The 26,280-nt window shown below is 34.0% G+C and overlaps 1 protein-coding gene across 1 annotated transcript in view; it reads left to right on the top strand.

Annotated features, from left to right (window-relative positions):
* Nucleotides 1-26,280, top strand: part of DIAPH2 (diaphanous related formin 2) — a 249,059-nt gene that overhangs the window by 84,218 nt on the left and 138,561 nt on the right. Inside the window, exons 20-23 of the mRNA XM_074914772.1 lie at nt 1,302-1,396; nt 7,712-7,813; nt 17,033-17,272; nt 24,313-24,442. Coding sequence (XP_074770873.1) covers nt 1,302-1,396; nt 7,712-7,813; nt 17,033-17,272; nt 24,313-24,442 — 567 coding nt within the window. The remainder of the gene's footprint in view (nt 1-1,301; nt 1,397-7,711; nt 7,814-17,032; nt 17,273-24,312; nt 24,443-26,280) is intronic.

Genomic DNA, 26,280 nt, shown 5'->3' with positions numbered 1-26,280 from the left:
TTTTACATACATATGATTTGAATTCAATATACAACTAGAAAAATTTAAGTGAAGAAATAGTGTAGACTTAAATGTTAATGAACCATTTTTTTTTAGTAAGAGAAAGTTGATTCATTAATAGTTTTAGACTGGAAGTATAATTAATTGGTAATCACTGGTTCAGGGGAGGCACAGTGCTGATAGATTTTGTGGATTGGGCTCGACAGGCCATTACTAATGGTTCTTTCTGGTTAGAGCAGTGGAAAAATAGAGTTTGATGGGGTGGTTAGACTTAAAAAGAGAAAAGTATTGCAAAATAATTTGTTAGGTGCAAATACTGCTATTATAAATTGTAAGGAAAACAGCCCTACCTTCTTTTTTTGAACTTGTTTCCTTTAATTATGGAGGGAATTCAATCATTAGGAGTTGTAGATTCTTTTATTTGAGTTAGAAATACCATAAAAGTGTGACTAGTTCAACTATGTCTGGCTCAAATGATGTGTGTAAAACCAAATCTGTGCATTGTTTATTACCACATCCATGAGCACATTTTCTTAAGCATAAAATGAACCATAAGAGAAGTTGTATAAAACTCAAGTTATGAAAATATGGTTGCAGGTAAATCAGCCGTAGTAGTTAGATCGTGAATATACAGCACGTTATTAGAGTGGTATGGTAATCCATCTGTGTTAGGGTGCTTTATTGAACTACTCTTCAGAGGTTATAACATCCTAAGTTCAAACTGCTTTGAGAACTCCATCTTTGAAGGGTATACAGTATACATTGTCTATATTGTATAAGTTTAGTTACCCTAAAAAGTGGTAGAGTTAGGGGTATATTTTGTTGGCTTTACACAGATCTTCATTATCTTTCTGACATGGAGTTTTTTCTAGAATGTCATGTAAATATTCAGCCAATTATAAAGGTAGTACAGCTAATCATACATGTTTATGAAAGCAAAAAATAGTAGATTGAGTTTTCTAGTGGCTATATAAGTCTGTTTAAGTAGTAATGCAGATGTTTCCATTCATAAAAATAGGACTTTATTGCTAGAGATAGTAGCACTGTTAGGGAGCAACTGAGGCTGATTGAGCAGTTAAAAGTGTTGTCACATGGTTTCATTTCTTAGAAATGAAATTCATTATAAGTCAAAGTACAATGATGTGCTTCATCTAGCATTTGTTTTATATAGAAAACTTCTTAATGCTGAATTGGATTCTTATTTATTCAATTGTGAATTCTTAATTAGTATATGATTTTTCAGTTCCTAAAAACTGTTTACCTTATATTTTTGATTCTAATTATTTATTACTGAATTTCAGCAATATTTTTGGGTTCTTTCCGTTTGCCTTATGAAGAAATAAAAAATATAATTTTAGAGGTTGATGAAGAGAAGTTGAGTGAATCCTTGATTCAGGTATGTGAAAATTTCTCTGGTTTTGTTCATAGCTTGTTTTCCACATAAAAATTCTGTAAAGGTATAAGAATTTAACATTTAAGTATAGTGTAGAGTTTCGTGAATATCACCTACAAATGTATTAGTTGTGTTGACTGTTTTTATTTCACTTCTACTTTTGAATATGGTCACATATAACAGTAAAACTGTCTTTAAAAGGAATTGTTAACAAAAGTGCTTTTGAATCTCTCACTTTATGAAACTTCCCTTTCAAAAGGAAATCTCTGATAATTCTAGTTTTTCAGTTTCGAAGACAAGCATTAACCAGATTTATGCTGGTGGATAATGAGGCTTCATCAGGCTTCTTGTGGCAACAACTCTGTTTGTCACTAGTGATAGATGAAACTACCTGAATGTTTCAGGATACTGCCACAATCTAAAAAACATCTGTAAATTAAACCTGCTCTCAAGCTGTTTCGGTCTTATTTCAAGCCCCGAATATCTCAGCTGGAGAGAAGAAAATAGGGAATAGAGCTTCTTTATATCACTCTCTGATTTCCTCACAGTAGGAGAAGAGCAAGTGTGTACACTGCTGCTCATGATCTCTGGGGAGTGTCAGAGCACAACAGAGGAACATGTAAGCCGAAAAAGGTGTACAGATGTAGCACGCCAGTGATACTGGTGTTGAATTGGTTAATTTTGATATCACACACAGATTCAGATTTTAGCTAACGTACTGGGCCTCAACTTACCCTTCTGTCCTTCGCTGTCTCCTGCTTGCACCCCTGTCCCATTCCCCCTCAGTGCTTGCTGAATTAATATCTTCTTTCTTCCTTGGACCTGGAAAATGGTTATTCCAGGGATGCTGGGCTAAACTGAGTTGCCCGGTCTTTTCATAGTTATCTAATTGATATGTATTCAAATTTGAACATGAACGTTTTTTAATAAACTTACTATATGATAAAACATGCAGTGTAAATGGAATTAAATTTATCAAATTGAATTTGTTTGCCCTTTATCTGCAGTTTTTCTTCTGTCACCAAGATAGCCCTAAGTGTCTGGAGTTTTGTTTTCTTGAGGCTCTAAAGAAAGGGCTGCTGTTCTCTCAGAGACCTCAAACTACTGGTCTCAGCTGTTTTATTTTCTTACAGTGTTATATTCTGAGACTTAGACTACCTAAACTAATGTGTTTGGAAGTCCATACTCAGTATCCAAAATTTTCATTCATATTTCGTTTAGGAAATCCTTGGTGTTGTTGTTTGTGGTTGGTTTTTTTTGTTTGTTTGGTTTTTGTTTTTGGTTTTTTTGGTTTTTTTTTAATTCTGATTGCTATGGCATACTGTTTTTGGTAGTTCCTGTTTGATGAGAAACTATTTCCAGTCTGACTTGATTTGCTGAGTTGCACTATGATGTCCTGTTTCAGGGCATGTTGGCCTGCAATTGATTAGCATTTCTAATATGTATTTACATTGCTAAAAATACTGTCTTTGACCACTGAGTGTATCTTCTCACAAAAAGCTTATGTACATGATAGGTAGTATTCGGAAATAAGAAGTCCTAAGCTTATGTTAACTGATCAGGGATATCAGATCACTTAATTGAGAAGCCTACAGGATTAGTAAAAATCAAAAATCAACAGGGAGGGGAAAAAACCCCACCTTGAATAGCTCAAATGCAGAATAATGTCATATTGATATAGTTATCTTTGTAACAAATGTAGAGATATCTTGAGACCTAGGTGATTAGCAATAGGTTGTAATATGTTTTGCTGAAGTATAAGGTCATGATCTTACCTGTTAATTGTAAAATCCTGGAAGCTTACGTTGTACTGGTTGCTTCTCAGTTGAAAATGATTGAGAAGAATTAATAGCGAGTTGGTGCTCAACAGATCCAATATAGGTACCACTGTAGTGTAGCTGTATGTGGAGCAGCTAAGCCCTTGCCCCTTCCCAACCATGTGCCCTGGCCTACTTGCCAGGGTGGGGGGCGCAGATTGCCCACCCCCGGCCTACTTGCAGGGGGAGAAACAGAGATGGCCTTCAAGCTGCACAAGTAGTAGCTAAAACATTGGCGTGTTATCAACACTGCTTTGTCCACAAGTCAAAACAGTACCATATGGGCTGCTATAAAGAAAATTAACTTCATCCCAGCCAGACCCAGCGCACCATAAAAAAGGCATATGTGACTGCAAGGTGTATCAGGTCAAGTATTTCCAGTAGAGAGGATAATTATTGTTCTTTTGAATAATGCACTTGTGAGACCTTATCTGAAATGCTCAGTACATGTAAGAAAAATGAATTTAAAATGGAGAAGCTGAACTGAAAAACTACTTAAGATGATTGAGAGATGGAAAAGCAGTTTACAGAAGGACGCTAGAAAAGATTTGCTTGATTAGATTAGAAATATAAATAGCTGAGAGGGCATATGACTACATTATAACTATATGAGGAGAAGAGTGATGTGCATAAGCATTGGGGAGAAAAATGAAGTTGCATAAGTAAATGGCAATGTTAACACCAGAATAAATGTATGTGAATTCATCATGAATGCAACTGTCTAGAGACTCAGATGCATATAATTTTCAAAAAAACCTGAGGCTTTGCAGATAGGCCCATTTTGAAGGGAGTGGTGTGGTGGGGTTGATTCTCATAGCAGAGAGATTTAGCCAATAACCCAGAAGAGATTCCTTCTGCGTTTCGAAAGATATTCCTACAAATATATTGGGGTAAATGGGCTGTATCATCTGTTTCATGTTCAGTCCCTTCTGGTCTATTTTTATTCTAATCTTCTGACTGAGTTATTAACTAATTTGCCAGTTTAACAGTTTTCAATACTACTGATTGGAAAAATTTTACAAAGCAAACCTTGCTTTCTTTCATGCTTAGCAAAACTTGTATTTCGTAAAAATGCACATGTAGAAACTGCTTTGTTCTAAGTATCAAAGTGGTGAAAGCTAAATGGGTATAGTATAATTGAGCATATAGAAAAGTGCTTTTCCAGTTACACTTCTCATGTCCTTGTTTCTTGCTGCTTCTCAAACTTATGTGGTAATACTTACTAAAATTAATTGGATTAATCAGTTTGAGTACATGGTAGACTATATACTGTTGTAACTCTTCCTTGAGGAAAACACTCTAGAAAAAAATACTCTCAATTCCCAGTGTGTCTTGGAGAGAGTAAGTTCCTGTCAGCGTACAGTTGTCAAACACTATGTTTAGCAGAATTCAGGGCATTGTGAGAGGGAGCAGTGAGTGATAGTTTCAGCCTCTTAATATCAGCCTTACATTTCTGCTTATTATGTTTATGTAAACCATTTTTATTTACCTTATATTTATTTAAACCCACTTCTTCATGAATACTTTATGAAACTCTGTTTCCTAAAGTACTGACAAGGATTTGAATGAATCACTGAATGCTTTTAGTTTCATTTTCAGTTATTCGATACAGTTAATGAAAGTAAACATATTTTAACATACATATATATATTTATAGGGAGCTGCAGTGCTTTTAGAGGTTAACTCTCCTTAGAAGCTAAGAGTAAAATGAGTTGATCCGTTACTACGAGACCATAAAGGGGTGTGGATGAGGGAAGAGAAATCATCAAGTACACTAACAGATTTTAGTTACGTAGCTTAAAAAAAAAGGGCAATTTTAGTAGTAGGTACTTGTATTTCTGCTTTGATGGAAAAAATAATGTTTTATAGTAAGTTCATTAATGTTTAATGAAATAGACATTTCTGACAAGAACTATGAAATTTTTGATGACAACATTTGGTAATTAGTCTACCTAATGAAAATAGTTTTTTTTTAAAAAAAAAAGTTAGTTCATGTCTTTGATCTTTACCAGTCAGTCAAATGAGTAAGAATATTTTACAGATCCTTAATTTTTATTTTTTTTTTTAAGTAGAAATTTGTGGGACATGGGTTTTGGCTAATAGGAACGGAAGCATGCTTAGGTTTAAGCACGAGGCTATAGCTTAATTTTACACTGTCAAGGTCTATCTGATGTCTGAGGTGAATCTGTGAGTCTCTGTCAAGAATATTGAACTCTGCTGAGACACTCAGTAGCTCCTCAGTGTAAGTGTAAAAATATTTCTGTAACAGGGATGGTTTGTATGAGACTGCTTGTCATCTTTATTTTTCCTTATTAAGATGGGTGGAAGTTTTAATTCTTTCAGCTTGGAGAATTATGTTAGCTATCACTTGCAAATTTGACAAATTAGACTGATGCCTTTCTGAAAGTTGTACTTTAATGTGTACTTCATCAAGCCTGGCAGAGTGATCAGTAATCAAATTCTCCTAATGAATAAGAATATTGCAAGAGTGGTGGCAAGATTGGTATGTTCTAAAAATGAGACATCTGTACCTCTAATAGTACAGGTTTTCTCCAATTAAGTTGTCTTATTTCTTGAAAAAATAAGCTTCTATAGTGCTGGTTGCTTTTCTCATTTTGAAAGGCACATAGCATTTTTTTCATATCCGACTCTTTTTGTGACATAAACCTAAACAGCTCAGTTCTCTGATAGTGTCTGTGTGCATATTTCTCCTATTTTAATCATATCTTGTGGGAACACATGGCAGTGCACCTTTTCTGATGGGAGGGGAGGAGAACTTACGTGCTAATAACCTAACCAAGTTAAAGGCACATGTTCTGAAATACTGCTGTGACTAGAGAAATTACAGAAAATATTAAAAGATTTCATTTTTTTTTACCTATAACATATAACTTATCTGCACTAAAATCTGTGTTGTTATTAAAATCCTTTAGAACTGCAATTCCCTAGAGGTTTACTTGCAATAAAATGGTTAGACCCGACGGTTATTCCACCATTTACTTATTCAAGTTTCAGAGGATGGCTTCATAAAATAGTAGCTTCTTGTGGAAGAACATGATGTTACCCCTTTTCTCTTGAATGCCTCAGGACCCTCTGTGTCTGTGTAGAAGAAAAAAAGAGTTCTATGTGAAGGGAGTCTTGTTTGTAGTTATTTGGTACAGGAATTGTTGCACTGTGGAGTTGGGTGAATCTTATGCTGATTTTTTAAAAAGTTGTTAGTAAGAAAAGCATACTACTACTTTGTCCCCTCTATGCATGTTGAGTGTTTATAAGCATATGGAAACAGGTGGTTGCCTTCTTTAATTATGTGGCTAGGCAATACCCCCCTAAAATCCTCCCAAGGGCCACAGTGGGAAAACAGGAGGGACGCTGGATTCACCAAGATCTGGAGGTATCTCTGCCTCTCTTCTATAGGTGAATGTCTCCAACTAAATCCCTTTGATTTCTTCAGTGGCTAGTGCTTGCCTATATCTCAATGCCCTTTGAATTTCCACAGAATCACACTTGCCTCCAAGTTGCTACAGTGTTTTGGATCCCATGTCCAGTATCCAAAATACAACATTTTTTGCGTTTCTTATTTTTTTTTCTGTCATAAGTCTTTACTATGAGCAAAAGTGGTAAGTGGAGATTGGAAATCAAGTAGAAGAAACCTTCAGTGTGTGGACAGCCTTAGTGTAATCATATCAGCTAATAATATTTTCATACACTTCGGGGTTTTTAGTATTGAGATTTATGAACTTTATTGAATGAAAAAGGCCTGTTGATTCCTGCTTGTTTGAATGTAAATATATACTTCTAGGTTTTGTTTAAACTAACATATATATATATATATATATATAAAAGCAATCTAAACTTTTGCTGAGTATTTCTGAAAACAAAGTATTACTCAGCCTTAATATAAAGATTTTATGCTTTTAGCGTATCTGTATTTTGAGATGTTTATATCATACAATCAGTCATACAGCTTTCTTTGGGGACATGGATAAAATTTAAAGCAAGTCCTACTTTTTGCTGAATTCCAGTATATTTGCCATCCAGAATACCTGTACAATTTTGAGATGTTGATCTTTTTTTGTGAAAGGTTTTTTAAAGTGGAGTTTGTGCATGGCTATTTTGAATGTCTAAATATTTTTTTTTTTTGTTAGATAGTTATGTCTTGCTTTACACAGACTGGTTATTTCTTGATTAATATTTAATGAGCAAGATAGAATCATGAGGGCATTAAAGGATTGTTGATGAAGTATAATTCTTCAGGGTCTGACAGAATGAAGAAGTTTTGTCTAACTTTTTTAATACTGAGAAGGCATTCTTCAAATTAGAGACTGTAAAGTGGTGCTGATGTCTGTATTAAATAATTAGTGGTTTGATTTGATGTTACAGTATTAAATCTGCATAAATAAAATAAGCTTCCCATAATTCTCATGCATTTCCATGTTGTTGTGTTTTAAGTGTGCTATTTTAATATCTCAGCTAGTTTAATATAATGCCTTGTTTGTTTTAGAATCTAGTGAAGAATCTTCCTGAGCAGAAGGAACTCAATGCCTTAGCCGAATTAAAGGATGAGTATAATGATCTTGCTGAGCCAGAACAATTTGGAGTTGTGGTATGTATTAGTTCAATAATTAACTGGAGAGTTCTATTTTGTCAAATAGATTAAAAAGAAAAATTTTAGGTTTAAATTATTTTTGTTAGTGCTTTTGCAAGTCCTGCAGTAGGAAAAATTTACCGTCTATTCATTGATGAGTGATAATCTAAAGGTCTTTGTAAATACATATTAGGTATTTTTGTGGAAGGAATTATGGTATGCAATTAAGAGCAACAGGCACTTCTGTGCCAGAGCAAGTCTTTTGTTTGACTCTCATGTATATTTTGTAAACAGTTATGGAGAACACTAGGTTCAAGTAATTTCATTTCTAAGAGTTCATGAAAGACCCATTATCTCAGTGGCATTGACAACTTTGGTCATTTTATTCTGTTGTATCAAAAACTGTAAACAGCTGAAAGAATTAATATGTTCACGTATGTTGCGTTTTACCCATTGGTTTAAAAACCCCCATATATAAACGCTTTTTAAATGTGTATATACGTATTTATGTATGTGTATACATATAAAATGTATATATACAAGCACATGGAAACTTGCAAAACTGCTTGAGAAGAACTGTGGATTCACACTAGAACTGAAATTGTAGATTGTATTCTGTTTCTTTTAATAGTGCTCAATACATATATGTGCTCCAAAAATAGGGATATTGAGTGTTCCAGTGGCTATAACCTGTCTCCCAAGGAAATTATAAAATGTGCTTAAGTTACCCTAATAGATGCTGGTAGTTGATTGTATGATACTGAGTACGAAGATGGGACATGGATGATATTTTTCTGCTTCAGGTTTTCCAAAGACCTGATAAGTCCTTAGGTAAATTAGTTCCTGTTTTCACTTCACTCTGTTAGTCCAAGAGATTAAAATGATGATAGCCTCTGTAATGTGTTTAGAATTTATCCCGAACTCTACAGGAGCTAGGTATGCTCTTGCTGGATTTGTATGGTGTTACGTGCATTAAAATGTATTAAAACAGAAATAGAGGTGTCTTAAAAGGAAAGATAGAAAATGGCTTTGTACTAAAATGCTCTGATTTGAGTATAATTTGGCTTCAGAAGTGAGTGACTGGGGCGGGGTGGGGGGGAAGTAGCAGAACGTTATTTGACCTAATGAAATTTTTATGGAGGATTTAGAAAACTTAAGATATAAATGATTTCTTTTTGGAAAAAATTTAGGCTATTGATTTTATTTTTTTAATAAATGGCATAAAATTCCAAAAATGTTTCATTTCAAAACAACCATGAGGAATTTTAGTAGAGTGTGATATATTGTTTGGTCTTATTGCAAGGTCTGCACTAGTAAAAACATCTATTTATTGATCAGTAACAATCTAAAAATCTCTATAAATAATTGGTGCTTTTCTTGAAGGACTTGTGAGATATAATATATAAAAAAGATAATTATAATATTTTTAGATATATTAAAACATCCATATATATGGATATATATTATATGCTCATGTGGATATATACATGTATATATTACACGCATATGTTCTATATTATATACATACATATATATGCGTGTGTATATAAAAAAAAAAATCTGTTTAGAACCACTAGAGGAACACTTTGTTCCATTTTTGTCATGTAGCACACACTTCTGAGTGAGTAAAACCATGTGATGAGATGACAGTAATACTTCCAGCCCTACAACAAGATGGGCTTTTGATCCCTGGGAAGGAAGGAAGGCCAGAAAAATTGCCCTGTCTACTTTCTGTTTCCTGCCTATTTCTGAAGTGACAATGAGCAAAAGATGTCAGGGAGTGACTGATGAACCAAAGGAGTATTTCCTTATTTTCCTCCTACATAAATAATGCCAAGCAAAGTGAGAAATTATTTGGGCTTTTTGCAAGGAGAATATCTGGAATTGTGTCAAGGGAAAACAGAATGGAAGTGAACAAGGTGGAGGTATTAAAACAAATGAAGACTCTGATGTCAGTGAGGTCTATTCTGTTAAGTATTTAAAATAAGCAAAGAAATTGAGAAAATTGCGCATAATGACCTTGATTTTAAAGACTCTGTAGGCATTCCTCCATTTGACTGCTCTGAGCCCATATATGTTTCACTCATGATATTTATAATTTAGATACTTTCCCAACTTGATCACTTCTTCTGCCATACATTACTATAAACATCATACCTTCCTTGTCTCTTCAGCTTCAGCCTTTCTCCCCTATTTGGTTTTACTGTGTTCTTCATAGCTTTTATATAAAGATATTTCTGGTCAACATTGTTTTTCTTCATAACTTTTATATAAAGATATTTCTGGTCAACAATGTTTTCCTTATATACAGTCAGAATTTCATGAGTGCCATCTTGCATTTTGCTGCTTGTCATATCAGTGTGCACATTCAAGAATCCTCTGGTTCTGTTTTCTCTTATATTACTGTAGGTGGAAACATAACAGAGTCAAGGGCAGCTATTCAGAAAAGAACAGGTTTTATGGATTAACCCTGCTAGGCGGGTATGCACCACACAGGTGCTTACTCACCTCCCTCTCCCATCCCCAGTGGGAAAGAAAGAGCCAAAGTGAGAAAACTCATGTGTTGAGAGAAAAATAATTTAAGAAGTGAAGGAGAAGTGGAAGAAGAAGATGCGAAAACTAAGGCAAAGAAATAAAACATTCAGTCACTCACCATCTCCCATGTGTAGGCTGATGTAGAAACAGATCCTGAGGAAAAGATGGCAAACTTCATGAAGCCCCCCTCTTCCATGTTTTATTACTGGGCATGACATTATATGGCATGGGATAGTTTAGGTCATTTGGTTGGTTGCATCCCATCCCAACCTCTTGCACACCCCCAGTCTATTTGCTGGGTTGTGCAAGGTTTGTGAGAAGTGGGAAAGGCCTTGACGCTGTGCAAATGCTGTAGAGCAGAAGCTAAAACGTTAGGGTGTTAACAGCAGCGTTTTGGTCACGAGTCTAAAACACAGCACTATACAGCTTGCTATGAAGAACAATTTACTCCATGCCAGCCAGACCCAGTACAACGGGATTAGTCAAGGTTTATTCTGCTACTGCCAAGGTTTGTGTGCTTTGCCTAGGCTTGCGTAGAAGCATACGGTTCATCAGGGTGAGGATAACTATATCTGACCACTTATGCAGAGATAATGTGCTGGCTGTTTTTTTGTAGATAAAATTATTTGCCCAGTTTCACCTCTGTGCTGACTGTATTATAGGAGAAATTCATTAATGCCTGCTACTTCATTAATCACCTAGTCTGAAATTTTGGCGGAACATAGGGCAGGCAGGATCAGGTTTTGCATTTTTCAGTAATTTGGTTGTAGTTGACTAATGACCTTTTCATTTTGGGTATATGCTAATACACTGCTGGAAATGAAAGACCAAAAATAAATTTAAGGTGTAATTATTATAGATATCAAAAGGCTAACCCAAGACAGTAGAAACATTTTTCATAAAGAAAACCTGCAAAATGTAAGTCATTCTTTGCCACGTTTTTAGCTTCATCTTGGTTCGATGAGTGTGGATTTAAGTGCAAGAATATAACTGATACTCTAGTTTAACTGTTTATATATGAATTGGCTGCACAATGAGTATAAATTACAGTACAAACACTTTTTTCCATCATCGAATGTAAAGTACTGAGATACTACATAACTTAAGGATGTGAGAACATGAAGAATGTTTTTATTCTCATATTTGGAAGATGATTTATCTCCAATTGAGAAGGCCACAGGTTAGAAGGAAATAGTTAACTCTGTTTTGTCTTGATGTAGTGGTAAAACAGAAGCATTTAAAGAAATTGTTAATATACAAGTAGCATGTAGTTAAGTATGTGTAGACAGTAAGTGCTCTTAGTATGCTTTTCACCAGAGTTGGAATTCACATCAATTTATGTTTTGCTGATAAATGCATGAAATCCACTTGAACTGAGAGGAGTAGCCTTGGGTTTTTGCTGCTATTGCATAGTTTGCTTTTATTGTTTCCTTGGTGGTTTTTTTTTTGTTTGTTTTCTTGGGTTTTTTTTGTGGTTTTTTTTTGTTTTTTTTTGTTTTTTTGTTTTTTTTTTAAATCAGATGCCTATCAGTTAGGTCTAGTACTTACTCTTTTCTTCCTCAATCTTTTTATATAGTAGTATGATTGGTTTCTTTGTGTAATCTTTCATTCTGATTCTGCTGTCAGTTTCTTTCCCAGAAAATTATACAACTATAAATGAAAGTCACTTGGGAAACTGTATCATCTCTGTTGGTTGTCTTACATACCTGGGGATCATGTGTTTCTCTGACTTACCATTACTATTCCATTGAAACTAAATTGTCCTTTTTTTTTTTTTTTTTCCCCACTCAATTGTGTTGAAAAAGTCATAAAAGTATCCTTATTTTCTGGCAGTACCAACACAGTCATGATCACTTTTTTGTTGATTGTATATAAAAAGTTGAGAGAATTTAATGGAACATTAACTAAAAAAACCTGCTTAATCAAACATCTCTCAATGGTGATGTTTGCTTTATGAAGGGACTAAGTTTCCTGAAGCTTGTTTGCTTATTTAACTTTACCATCTGGTTTAATAAAAATATGTAATGTTTCCTTATGGGTAGTGATTCTGTCTTATTTTTAGATGCCTTTAACTGCATTAATACTATTTAAAATGCTGGTTTTGTTTCTGATTTTGATCTATTAGTACAATCCAGTAAAGTGGAAGAAATGCAGCTGAACTTAAGGTCTTTACTTGACTGGAGTCCTTTTTCACTACATGTTGAATTAATTTCAGAGTTTTGCATTAATAATAATCTTGATATGTTTAGAAATAGAAGAAGACAGACTATTAGAAGTAATATTTAAAATGTGTACCCTTATTTGTATGTAAAATTCTGTATCTTAATAATTAAGAGATATTAATTGGATAATCACTGTGCCCATCAAATTCAATAAAGGTTGGAATAAGTTGTTTAAAATTTGTGTAGAAAAACCATACTTAGTATGTGATTAACTTATTATAAGAGACCGATTATCTTAATATTCAACTGATATGTAATGAAAATTAGAATTGCATTTTCATTTAGATGAAATATTCAAATCAATTATATATGCAAATTAGCCACTGGAACTATTTTTGATGTTATATCCTGGGATCAAAAAAGACAACACAACTTCATATAAAGAAAATTTCATGTTGATGTTGAAGTAGAGCAAGAAAAATACATTGACTGAATCAGTTATATAGCTTTAAATAAGCTAGGCAGGATGTTCTCAGAATTTAAAATCTAAAATTTGTGTTTAAGAGTTAATGTTTTTATGACATAGGAACAGCTGCAACTTCACTAACGATACTGGCTTTCAATTTTAGTACAGTGGAACATTTTAAGTATTATAAAAGCATAAGTCTCATCTGTGCTGTAGAGCCCGAGTACCAACCATTTCCTGTCAACTCAGAGGACACACTGAAAAAAAGAAAAAAATCTGTTGCAGTGTTACTGATATTTAAACTCAGTAAAGTTTATCCACTTTACCACCTAGTGTGAGTTTTGAAGTCAGGTTAAGGAGAATATTGACACTTAAAAAATCACCCCACAATTATGTGGTGCAAGTTTTAGTTAGTAACTCTTACAAGTAAAACAGGTGACTGGAACTGACCACAGTATTCTGTTTCTGGTGTGTGTTCTGGAAAAGTGGGGAGGGTTTTTTGGCTGGTTTGTAGTGAATGCAAAACTTTCCTTCAGTTCTTAAGAACTGGGTTATCAGTAATTTCATTACTAAGGCAAGAGAGTAAGTTTGACTGAGTAGTTGTAGAAAACTGCAGATTCTATGACCCTTTTTTTGCTGTGTAACCAGGATTAGCTATTGTGAGCAGTCCTTGCTGGGAGGTAGACAGAGTGGGAAGAATTGTACAAGTTTATTGCAACTGCGTTGGTTTAGAGTCATTCAGTCATTTTAATTGAATTTATTTGTCACTTATTTTGCCTCATTGTGATTCTTAGAACTGCTGAAGAATTAATGTTTCTAGAAATTGTTAGGAAAAAAAAAAGCAATTTAAGGTAAGAGGCTGAGTAAGTTGTCTCGTAATTTGGCAAATTTGTGTTATAGGCATGTCAGCTTTTTACCTTAGGAAGTGAGGCAAATTTAATTGTGCTTTTTGCCTTTCTCCAATAACCTTTGATCCTAGTTTTAATATAGGGCTTGAGAATTGAATGATGATAATAAAGAATAAATAACTTGATTAGGTAGAGAATTCAGACAAGGATCTTTTTGAAAGCTCAGAAGGGGAAGTAATGATGTGCAGTCCCGTGCTTACAGTCAGCTGGAAAACTACCACCCATTTTCTTGCTGCTGGAACTGTTCACAGTAGAAGTTAATGCTTGGTGTTATATGCACCTATTTCAATGTGATATATTTATAATCCTTTGACTAATTTTTTTGAACGAAAAACCATTTGAACTTTTTCTAAGTGAATATAATGTTTGCACCTTACCTGTTTTCAGAAGATTCCTCTAAGTTCAATATCAGCCATTGAACATGTCCGCTTATAAACATGCATGTGAAAGAAAAAACAGGGCAGGATGGGGAAGGAGGAAATAAAATAGCATTTGTAGTCATCTTCTATCGATACAGATATTGATATAGATAAGAATGTTTTGAATATAAGGGAACAGCCCACTTGAAACAACTCTTAGGAAATTGTCTAGATACTTAAAAAATGTTGTGCAGATCAACAGATGAAATTAAAACTCACTGCTGGTTTAGTAGTCAAACTACCTTGCAAAGCAAATAAATGATCAGTGTTCGTGACACTTCACAGCATTAAAAAAAGAAAGTACCTACAAATTGGCTGAAGTGTTGTAAAGGATTATTCTTCACAAATGTTTAAGTCACACTGTTCTGTTGTTTTATGTGTTTTGTTGCACTCATTTTGTAGGATCTAAAGCTTCTGACATTTTTTTTTTCTGTGCCGTTTTGAGTAAAAACAGTAATTGGAGATTGTTCTGCAGAAGTTAAAGCAAATTATGTGATTAATTTTAATTTCTATCTACTGCAGCTCAGTGAAGGTATATCCTTTCAAGGCAGATGTTTTCAGTATGATATTTATGAAACACAGAATGATTAGAAGAATAACATTTCAAGACTTTGCATGATGTTGGCTTATAGAAGTTCACAAATTTATGACAGTGGAGATGTGTAAAAATGATTGCAAGTTATGCTGGGATGCTTATTTTCTGATCCTTTCCTTTTCCTCGTTCCAGTCTGATCATATTAATTGTGTGAGACCATCTGGAATGCCTTCATTTAGTATGAATTCATCATTATTCAGGCAACCCAAGTCTTTCCTTTGAAAGTTATGGCTGTTGCTTCTGGTAGCTTCGTGGTAGATAACACCAGCAGAAAAATTATGGTTCCTCAAAGAGCCATGGTAAAGCTTTGGGCAGCAGACATAAGTCCATAAAAATCTTTGTTTTGATGGTCAACATCTGTGACTTATTACATAAGAAAACTTTGCTTTCAGGGGGATAAAATGCTTCAGGAACACCACGGATAATTAATAGACTGAGAAAGAAATCTTTCTGTATTCTGATAATAAAGATAAGGAGTTAGATTTGGAAAGTAATCATTTTTGCATTTAAATAAAAATAAATAATTTAAATAAAACAATTTAAATTAAAAATAAAAATAAGTAGATTAACAATTCTTAGTACCTATTTTTCTCTTAAAGTTAAATATCTCTGCAAATTATAGTCTGCTGAGTAGGAGGAAATATTATGGATCACTTGTGCAAAATATGAAAGACATGGACTTATTTTGGTAGCTAGGCTAATGAAATTGGTCTTGGGGATTTAAACTAATGAATCACTGTTACAGATACTTTTCAGTATCTGTCATTTATGATGTTACAGTGCTATGATCTATAACATCATATGTTTATCAGATGAAGAAGGGATTAGTCCTATGCTATCTTTTGCAAAGTGTCTGAAACATAAAGGTGATACTATCTTGGGCAGTAGTTTCATGAAATTTGTTTAAAAGGACCAAAAGACAAGAGGTGGAAAAGCAAGCAGTGTGTTGTCTACTAAGTATGATGTTGTGGAATCAAAAGTGAAAGAGTATACTGGAAGTATGTCCTTATCTCTAGGTTTATTGCTTTTTATATGAAACTTACTGTTATGATTTTCAGCTAAAACCTCTTTATTCACTTCCTGAATCTGATTATTGTTTGGAATACACAGATTGGGACTTTATGATGGTTTGAACTTGAAAAGTCTTAGGATCAAATACATTCCATGCTGTATTTTAAAATACCTTTGAGTTTATTTGGTAACTATCAATACTGGTATTATTCATATTATTTATTTTATAGCTTGCCATAAGTGTAGAAAATAACTTAACAAAAACCAGTTTGGGTTTCACTTTAATTAAAAACTGCTATAATTAACCTTCTTAGATGTAGCACCGCATGTAATCTGTAAATATAACAATTAACAGCTCACATCAGTACAATGGCAGAAAATGTTTCATGAATGTTAGTGCTAATGTGATCTGGCTTTATACAAATACCTGACTGTATGTCAAACTCACTTAGATATTCTCATGTCCTTCCACAAGGGTCCGTGATAACTCATTGTATCTCTCCGGTATTGTTCTCCTAGTGACCAAGAGCAAGTTGAGAGCTGTGCATCAGCTCAATATAGAGCCTAAAAATGGGAAACGTAATTCTTTAGCTTAATCAGACTGAAGTATAGCTGTTTGCGTTTGTGGTGGTATCAGGAAACGCACTTGAGAGGTTATTGTACCATTTCTGAAGTAAGAAAAAACTGAAAAGCTTAGTTTTAGGAAATTGGTAGATCAGAGTTCAAGGGTACCTTCACTTGAGATGTGATGAAATGTTTGCCATGTGTACCTTCAGGCTGATCTTCTGTTCTTGTTAACTGGTAGAACACGCTTACATTTCCTTTGCTGGGAGGAAGGGTTTTGTCAGCGTGTGTTTATTGCCAGTGACTTTGGAATTGACAAGTTAAATGGTTTGGTAGCACAAAGCGCACTCTTATGTTCACAGTATGTTACTTCACTGAAGTTTTTCAGGCAAAGCGTACGGTTTGTGGAAAACTAACTGTGGGAAGCTATGGATTCCGGGAACTACAAGATAGGCAATGAAAACATACAGAAACTGTTGTGTCGCTGCCTGCACAATACTGTTTCTTAATACAGGCTATTTTGCATAAATAAGCTTTTGTTTTTTTATGTTCTGATTTAATGTTTCTTACTTTGTAGATGAGTTCAGTGAAAATGTTGCGGTCACGTCTCAATGGGATCCTTTTCAGGCTTATGTTTGAAGAGCACGTAAACAATATCAAACCTGACATTATGGCAGTTACAATGGCTTGTGAAGAGCTAAAGAAGAGTGAAAGCTTTAGTAAGCTTTTAGAGTTAGTGCTGTTCCTTGGAAACTACATGAACTCTGGCTCCAGAAACGCGCAGTCTCTTGGTTTTAACATCAGTTTTCTTTGCAAGGTAAGTTGAAGCCATAAAACTTTTAAGTGCAGATTCATGAAACTCATGATAAATGAGGAAGTAACCTAAACAGGGAAAACATTCGATCGATGTAATTTACTGACTGCACCTCCATTATTAATAACGAATAGACAGAGTAAGCATTTCTAGGATGGTCCCCTACTATGGACGTCTTTCTCAGCGCAGTGGCAGCTTAAGGCAGTTTAATTTTAGGTTTGTTCTGAATCTCTCTGGACTACACAAGTAGAACAGCTTTATTGGTCTGAACTTGTTCAAGTATCATCTTGTCAATAGATTATACATAGAGCTCTGGATATGTTAAACAGTTCTAGCAACTCGCCTTTATTCCCATTTTCTCCCCAGCTACCATTCAAGCACTGTCACAGAAATAAGTATTTGGGTTTAAAGATGAACATTGTTAACCTGAGTTTAACTTCAATTGCGGTGGCAAAATACAGAATGCAATGACAACTTCAGAATCTACGGCAGTCAGAATTTAATGTGCAGTGCTTGTTAGTTTATATGGTGAAATGTGTGTAAGGCATTGGTTTGAACTTGACAGTCTGAGTTTGTAAAATACATTTGAAAGTATGTTTAAAATAAAGGTATGCAATATTTGTAAACAGGTTAAAAAAAAAAGTTAACATAAATCTTGCAGGGGAAATTTTCAGTTATTTTTTGTTTGGTCTAATAAGAGGATCCCGGTTTCAAGTCACTTTTATGGGCACCATGAGGAAACCTGATGTGTACTTCAAGGAGATTTAACCTTGGAGAAAAAAAACATTTCAAATAACACAGCAAGTATGATCTGACATATTTTGATAAAGATTCTACTTGCTGTACTGTAACACAAAGATGTTGCTAATTTCTGATAAAATAAAAAACTTCATCTGAGAAAAACTTTCAGTCTTTAATAGTGCTTTTTTTTAAGAGAGGCCAAGTTGAAGGATTTTTTCATAGATCTATTGCTGCATTTTCTTTTTGGTAGTGCTGAAATCTAAAGGGAAATTAATGTTTTAAGTAGAAAACTACTTGTTAATGAGGGGGAGGGGAAATGATGACTGTGCATGAATGGTACTCTAGCATTGCATAGATTTGAGAATGTATTATTGCACTCCAGGTGATAGATTTATGAATTGCTGTCAATGCAAATCCCACAGATGTTGACACAGCTAATGTAGATTGACTAATCCTGCAAATTGTTCTCTACTGAACTGAATAATTGCTGAACTGTAACTATCTGTGCTTACAGCTAAACTCCATTTAAAATAACTGAGACAAAAATCTATGACTATTTAATTCCGCCTTGCCCTCAAATACAAAATGTATTTGTTAACTTTTTTTATTTGTTTTCAAGATAGATATTTCTGAGAGAAGTGTTGTGGGGTTTTTTTTCCTTTCTATGAGATTTAAAGAAAGTACTTAAACATTCTCTGTAATAAAATGTTGACTGTGTTGACTGCACTGCTGCATTTAGGTACTAGGTATGTTTTGCTATAAAGTGATATCTAAAAATAAAATAATCGCAGAGACGGTGATGAAGCAAAAAAGAAGGTCTTGCCAAAATCTAGACATAAATTGATATTGATTAGACCTTGTGAATTAACACTCATAAGTTCCACACTCAGACCAAGTCACTTAATGGAAATGCAAATAAGTTTCTCAGACAATGTGACATGTGCGTTGTCTGTAATTCCAATTTATTGTTTATTAGGCATGTTTAAAAGATTTTTTTTGCTATTTGCAGCTCTTATTTTCATTGCTTTACATATTCTACCAGTTCAGTTTGAATTTGAGTAGTATAATAACGTGCTTTTGCAGGGGTTATTTTTTCTCAAGTGGTTTTGCACTTGTACTTATGCTTTTATATCATATATAGAGAAGTAGCCTTCTACTCAATTAGTGTTTAATTTTATAATTAAGAGGTGCTTACACAGTATTCACAATGTTTTGGGTTTTTTTTAATTACTGTTAAGAATCCAGATATATATTTGGGGTTTTATGCATTGATTATTTTCAACTGATAATTGCATTTCGTTCCTTCCTTTATAGCTTTCAAATTCTGCCCTTGCTTTTTCCACCCAAAATAATAAGATGATTGTATTGGCTTTGTGTTGCTAACTAAGACTACAGTCTGTTGGGCCTTTGTTAACTGTTGTGAATAGTACGAAATACTGAACTACATCAGGTGGCGATATTTTTTTTTATAAGCACCAGGTTTAATATTTGTCTACAGCCGCTTACCAGATTATTACATTATACAACAGTCTTAAAATCTATAATTGTTGGTTAATAATTAGCCTTCTAATTGGAGTGCATTGTCATGTTTACTGAAATCTTGATGTGAAATAAAATTTCTACTTTATATTCCTTGCCTGAAGAAAGCATTAAGAGAAATAAGTAACATATAACAGCAAGAACAAGGTAGCAGACTGTTTGCCACTGTCATGTGACTTAGATGTTTTTGCTCTGTGGGGCATCTGGATGCTATTGAATGTTGAAGGCTGTGTGAAAATGGAAAGAATTATTTTTTACTTTTTTTCTTTGTGATGTGGTGGCATTTTGAGAAGGCACTGTTGCCATATTAGGGGTCTTTCTTGAATAATTTTCAAGTGTCTTCATTTCTTCTCCCAGGGAATTTATTTCAGTCTTCAAGATTGTCTAGAGGAATTTGCGAGTCTTTATTTTGCGTTTCAATGGAATACATGTAAAGCATAAAAGTTACTACCTTATTTTAGTGTTTTGTGAAATACTTTGTGCACTGTCTGTTTTTATGTATGGAACCATGATCAGCAATAGGATGTCACAATTTGTAAGTCACTGTTCCATAATGTCAGGTACATTGTTAGAGAAGAACTTGGCTATTATGTGCCAAAGTAACTATCCTAATTTTTGTCTTGCTTGCCATGAAACCTGCTACTTCCCCCATCTCCCCCTGCCCAACCTCCCCCGTCCCCCAAGCAACTTCAGAATGAGGAAAGGAATTGCTTACCAGTTTTAAACATTACTTGCCTAAAGTAAGAACTGCTTCAATATGAGTTTTAAAATCAAACAAGACCATCTGCCTTAATGTTTTAAAATGTTGGTCATTTCTTTGTCTAATTTTTTGATGACTCTCCCTGTCAGGTAATTGATGAGACAAGGTAAGATACGACTTTAACAACAGTGTTATCCTCTGAATATTGTTCTGGAAGGACTTCAGCTGTTATGTGAACAGAATTTATAATCCGGCTAACTGTGACTCATGTTAGTTTTCAGCTGTTCTTTGCTGTAGGTTGATATTTTGCCCAGAGACAAGGATTTAAGTTTCAGAAAAATAACCAGAAAACATATTAGTATAAGAGGAATGAAACCAGTGGATAACGCGATCGATGGTTCCTAAAGGCTTGGTGTTTGTTTTTAGTTTGTGGTCTGTTTGTGTTTTCTTTCTTTTTTCTTTTTTTTTTTCTTTTTAAGACCAGTGATTTATGCTCTCTTTGTTAGTGGACTTTCTACCCATAAGAGCTTTCAATTTTTTATTTTTTTTTTTGGAGCCAGATGTCAGCAAAGTAGAATACATATCTGTGTGTACACATTTAATATGTTCAGAATACACATGGAGTTTTAATGATGAGGTATCCTAACATGATGAATTCACCTTTTAATTAAACCTGATTTTTGTATTGATTTTTTTTTTGTCATCCCTGGACAATCTTAAAATTAATTGTCTGTTTAGTAGATGTAGTACTTGGGTTATATGATCTAAAAAAAAGAAAAGAAAAAAGTGGTATTGATCTGGGATAAGTGTTAGCTTTTGTAAAATAAATATTCTTCATCTGGTTATTTCATACACAGAATTCTGTTATTGTGTAACAAGTTTATTAAAACATGGTGAGTAAAAGAAAGCATAAATTCAAACCTTTCTGGTCATAGTTAAAAAGCTAATGCTTGTATAGTAATTGCAAATCCTTAAAAACAGATTATCTTTCTACATGTTATATTGCAGTGTATGATGTTACTGAAGGAAGAAATGATTTGTAGACAACCTTTGGCAGAAGGCAGAGAACTTAATTTTGTTCAAATAGGAGAGATCAACATTAGAATTCCTGTGCTGTATTAAGACTGGCAAGCAGTAGCAGCTATTCTGATGTATGTGCTAGAGCATTCATGATTGCCTAAGTGTTAAGTGCTCTGTGAAAACATAAATATGGCAGAAAAAGTGGTGAAGTTCAGGGAGCCTGCTGTAGTAATTTACTAAAGGTAAATCTTCTTACTTGTTGCTGCGTTTTGATTAATACGTACTTACGATCCAACTGCTATTCTGAACCCCTGTTTCAGCAGTTATTATCTCTTATCAAGGACAGGAGCAACCTCATAATTCTATAAAGTTATGCTAGACAGAAATTTAGTTGAAAGAAAAGAGGTTTGCTTTAGGCATATGTAGGATACATCTTGCTCTTTTTGTGGTGAATGAAAGACTTAACAAGAAGCATCCCCCTGTTTTAATAAAGCTTTTGTAGTATTCTAGCTGGATCAATGTGTATTTTATGTAGTAAGTAATATTATGTTGCTACTAGTTCATAGTGCAAATAGTATAAGGTTACCTAGTCTGAATATTGCTGACTAGTGTACATTTATTAATTGTCTACCAGCCCATTCTCTGTTAAGGTGGGAAAGATTTCTAGGATATGTGAAGTTACATAATCTCATAAAAATCAATGGAAAGCTTTTTTTTTGTAACTGTAATAATAAAATGTTACTCTTCTGGTCATTAAAACATACAGAAATTTTCCTGTAAGTTGGCAGTCACTTTTAACCCGCACATCTAAAAATTCAATCCAAAAGCACCTGTAAAAAAAATGTAAAAACCTGGAAGTGGCTTTTGATATTATTTGCATGTTTTAAATGCGTTATCAAGTTACTAATTTAAGGGGAGATTTTTGTTCTGTTGGTGTTACTTCTGCACTCAAACCCCACCTATTTTCCTTATTATATTAGTAAGCTTAGAACTTGATTTTTAAAGTGTATATATCTTGATTCCTAAGATCAAACAGAGCTACATGTCACCCATTGTGTCTCTTAGCTCTTGAAAATACAGATGAAAGTAGCAGAGACGTGTTTCTTTATTGGGCCAAGGAAGTGAATTTGGCACATGATCTGAATGACTGTTCACTGCATTTTTAAACAACTCAGCAGCTGCTAATATTAACTCTTGTTAATACCATGTTACCATTGATGACAAAACATGTTTCTGTTGTAACCTGAAGGCAAAATAATTTTGTCCATTTAGGAAAAAAAAAAAAAAAGCTTTATCCACTTGATGATGTCAGAGAGATCAAAGACTGCAAATCCCATAGTTCTTGTTCACAGACAAATTGAAATGCAATTTCTTTTTACCATGCAGATGTTCAGCCACTAAATCTAAAAATTTTTTTCAAGTTGGAAAAACTTCTATGTACGTAACACATTAAAACCTTTTAACAGTATACCGTTACTGAGCATTGTTTAGTCTTTAATCACTGAATCGGTATGAATTAAATTGCATTTTTAATTGCCTAAATACCTTATATTTTTAAAAGCTTGTTTTTCGACTGCACTCATTTATTCTTAACAGGGTAATCCTTAAAGCCGAAAGGCCTCTATTAAATTGAACATCGAAGGCAAGCCTGTCATGAGGATTATAGAATTAGAACTTCTAGTGATTTAGAGAATGAGAAAACAAATAGGAGGTTTTACACACACATTTATGTATTCTTCTTAAATAAATCCTTTATTTCATTTGTTGTGTACATTGTAGCTTCTGTTTAAGAACTGTACTAGATGAGTTAGTAAAATGTAGTTAAAAAAAAAATCTTTACAGCTACACTTGTAATACTAATTATCTATAAAAAGTGAATTACACCCATATCAAACTCTTGCATACACATCTGTCTTGATTGCCTTTGTCAATAAGGGGTAATCTCTACTTCCACTGAATCTTAAGTCAACTTAGACATTCATTCTTTATGTCTGCGTAAAAATGGAGAAACTGAATTTGGACTGAAATTTATTTTCTCATTCTCTTAAATTCATGATGTTCCTTTGCATATACACATGCATTCTGCCATGGGATTTAGCCACAGGTGTCTATGTTTGCTTGGAAATTTTCCAGGAGTCCTGTACAGTTATTTCAGAATTAACAGTTATTTCAGAATTATTTTTTAAAAATAATAAACTGATTGTAGCAGTTAATGTCTTTAGGTTAAGGGAGAACAGAGGGTCTTACCACCTTCAAGAAGATAGTTTATTTCAGACAACTAAAAATTGCCGCTGTAGCTGAAAATAAGCAGTTACCTATTTCCTCACACTGTGCACTGTTTTCATGCAGCTTTTCATAAATAAAACTGGATGTACTAAATTTCCTTTACTGGCAGTTAGGATACCTCTGCTTTTCTATTGTCATTTTGTATTCCAGTAATGTGGAGTGCATTTATTTCATGTGTCTGTATAGAATTTGTCTTAAAATCTTTAGGATAAAGCAGTATACTTTAGATTTTTGCTTGAATAAAAACCTGTGGTTTTGTGTCAAGGAGTTTCAATTTGACTGGTAAAATAGCAAATTCTGACTTGTAGCATGCTGTCTAGCTATGCAGCATTTCAGAGGGATTCTTTTAGAAATCTGGCAGTGGGGGGCATTGAAGGAGTGAACTAAATTCTGTTCAATCTCTGTTCACAGCTATTTTTCCTTAACACAGCAAACCTTCTGAACTGGCGTTGCTAAAATCTTAGAACTTTCTGAACTGTCTTCAGGTTTTATTCTCAGCATAATTAATGATTTGTTAAAAATACGCAGCACAGGGGTAGATTTGCTTTGTAGTCTTAAATTGTAAAGGATTGGAGAAATTTCATTTTTTAAATGATTTCTTTAATTTTCAGGCAACCAGTGTAGAAACTTTTTGCTAATGAGTCTACATCTGCAATGTTCACTTTAAACATTTTACTAAAAAATATTCTTTTCTTCTCTCTCTCTTTTTTTTTTTTTTTTTTTTTTTTTTTTTTCCCCCCCTGTGTTCACCTTTTAGATTCGAGATACTAAATCATCAGATCAGAAAACAACCCTGTTGCATTTTCTGGCAGAAATCTGTGAGGAAAATTACCGGGACATCTTAAAATTTCCAGATGAATTGCAGCATGTTGAGAGTGCAAGTAAAGGTAAGCAAATAGGTAAAACAGCTAAAGGTAATAGTTGTTTCCTTTGACATTAAATGTTTTCAGCATTTCATTTTAGGCTGTAGGATTACGTAACCTGTAAGCATTGATAATCCATGTGGATTTTGCTTCTTGATATTTATTGACCTCGGAGAAAGAGGGGAGGGGAAAAACAGTAATGAAGTCAGTTGTGGAGATACTACCTATTTCACTGAAGAACTTAAAAATCACATATGGGAAGTTGTGTAAGAGGTGTAATGATGATGTTTAGTTTACCATTATTAAGCCTTTGAAGTCTTGTTGCTTGAGAGTGAACACCCCTGTGTGTGTGTGCATGTGTGTACACACGGGATGTTTCTCATTTTAATGCTTGATTTAACACCTGAATAGGGAATAACAAATATGCCTTCTAAACATCCCAGACTGTATATGAAATATATAGTTTAATTATACTGTACAGTCAGTGATTAATACTGCTTTTATTCTTGGTCAGTCAGCAGTATAGCCCAGTTAATATGGTAGGAAACTTAATTCACTTGTTGGTTATCTTTTTACATGAAATGCATCGTGCTGCTTAGTGGGCTTGTTGCTCAGCTATTGGAGGTGAAGGCTATGTGATAGTTGGTGAAAAAAAACCGTTTTGATGGGGCATTACTGACTCATCAGAAAATAAATACTTTGGGGAGCACAGGAGTATGAAGGGAAACAGAAGGGGAAAAGTTGGATACACATTTCTGCTAGCTCTATCCAGATGTTTTCTTGCAAATTTTTGTTGTCTCTTTTTTTCTTTTTTGGTGTTATCAGTTTCTCTCTTCAGTGCAGTGGTTAGCTGTCAGATACTTTTTGTTAATTAGGTCATCTTTTTCTTTCACTTTGTATCTTAAACTTCTATCTTAAACTTTGTTCCAGTGAGAGCAAAACTCTTGTTTCCCTGAGGACTTAGGGAATAGTTCATCAGTCAACCTAACTTTGCTATTGTTTCATCTCCGACTTATTCAGAGATTTATGTGATTGTCAGACAACTTTTTTGCTGTTTCTCAGACTTTGCAAGCACCTTCCTATATTTTTTTTTCTACATATAAACTAAATTTTATTTGTATTGATTAAATGTCTCCATGCTTCACTTTGCTCTTTGCTTCATTGGTATGAATGTGTATTGACAAAATGTAACTGATCTGTCTGCATAGGATTGAGGATGGTATTGTGTTTTAAGGCAGTATAGAGACTGAAGAGTTGACTTGTACATTACCATCTTGATTGTAAATATATACACACACATATACATAAAAACATAAAAGTGCATGCTTAAACAGCATATATCTGGCTACTTATATTTGAGAATTACTATGGATATTGCACAAATAATTTTTACAATTACTTTTAATTTTTCTGTTTCCTTCAGTGTTGTTTGTTCCTGACCTCTGATATGGAGTCAGATAATTTGGTGAAAATGATCTTTCCCTCCCTCCCCTTACCCCATAAGTGTCACTGGTCAGGCCGGTGTGTTCACAAGGAGCTATGATAGGGTAACATAGTGATTAATTTTTATTTATGCGAATGTCAGTTTGTCAGCTTATATAAACTCCAGAAATGTTTTCTACCACTTAATTATTTTCTGGAGGTGATTTTAATTTTAATGTTTTTCTTCCTGCATCTCTTGTTTAATTCTTTACAAATCCTAGGGTTTACCAGGCACATCTGATGATCTCTTATTAATTTTTCCTGTGGCTAATACTTTACCTTGCAGCTTTGAAATTTTTATAGTCTGATTCAAAGCCTCTCATGTTCTGTAAGTTGACTTGAGGAATTAAACCAAAGCTGTTAGTAAAGTTTAGTAAGCT

Source organism: Athene noctua, chromosome 11, assembly GCF_965140245.1.
Source record: "Athene noctua chromosome 11, bAthNoc1.hap1.1, whole genome shotgun sequence".
In the NCBI taxonomy this organism is placed as follows: Eukaryota; Metazoa; Chordata; class Aves; order Strigiformes; family Strigidae; genus Athene; species Athene noctua.
This window is presented reverse-complemented; position numbering and strand designations above follow the sequence as displayed.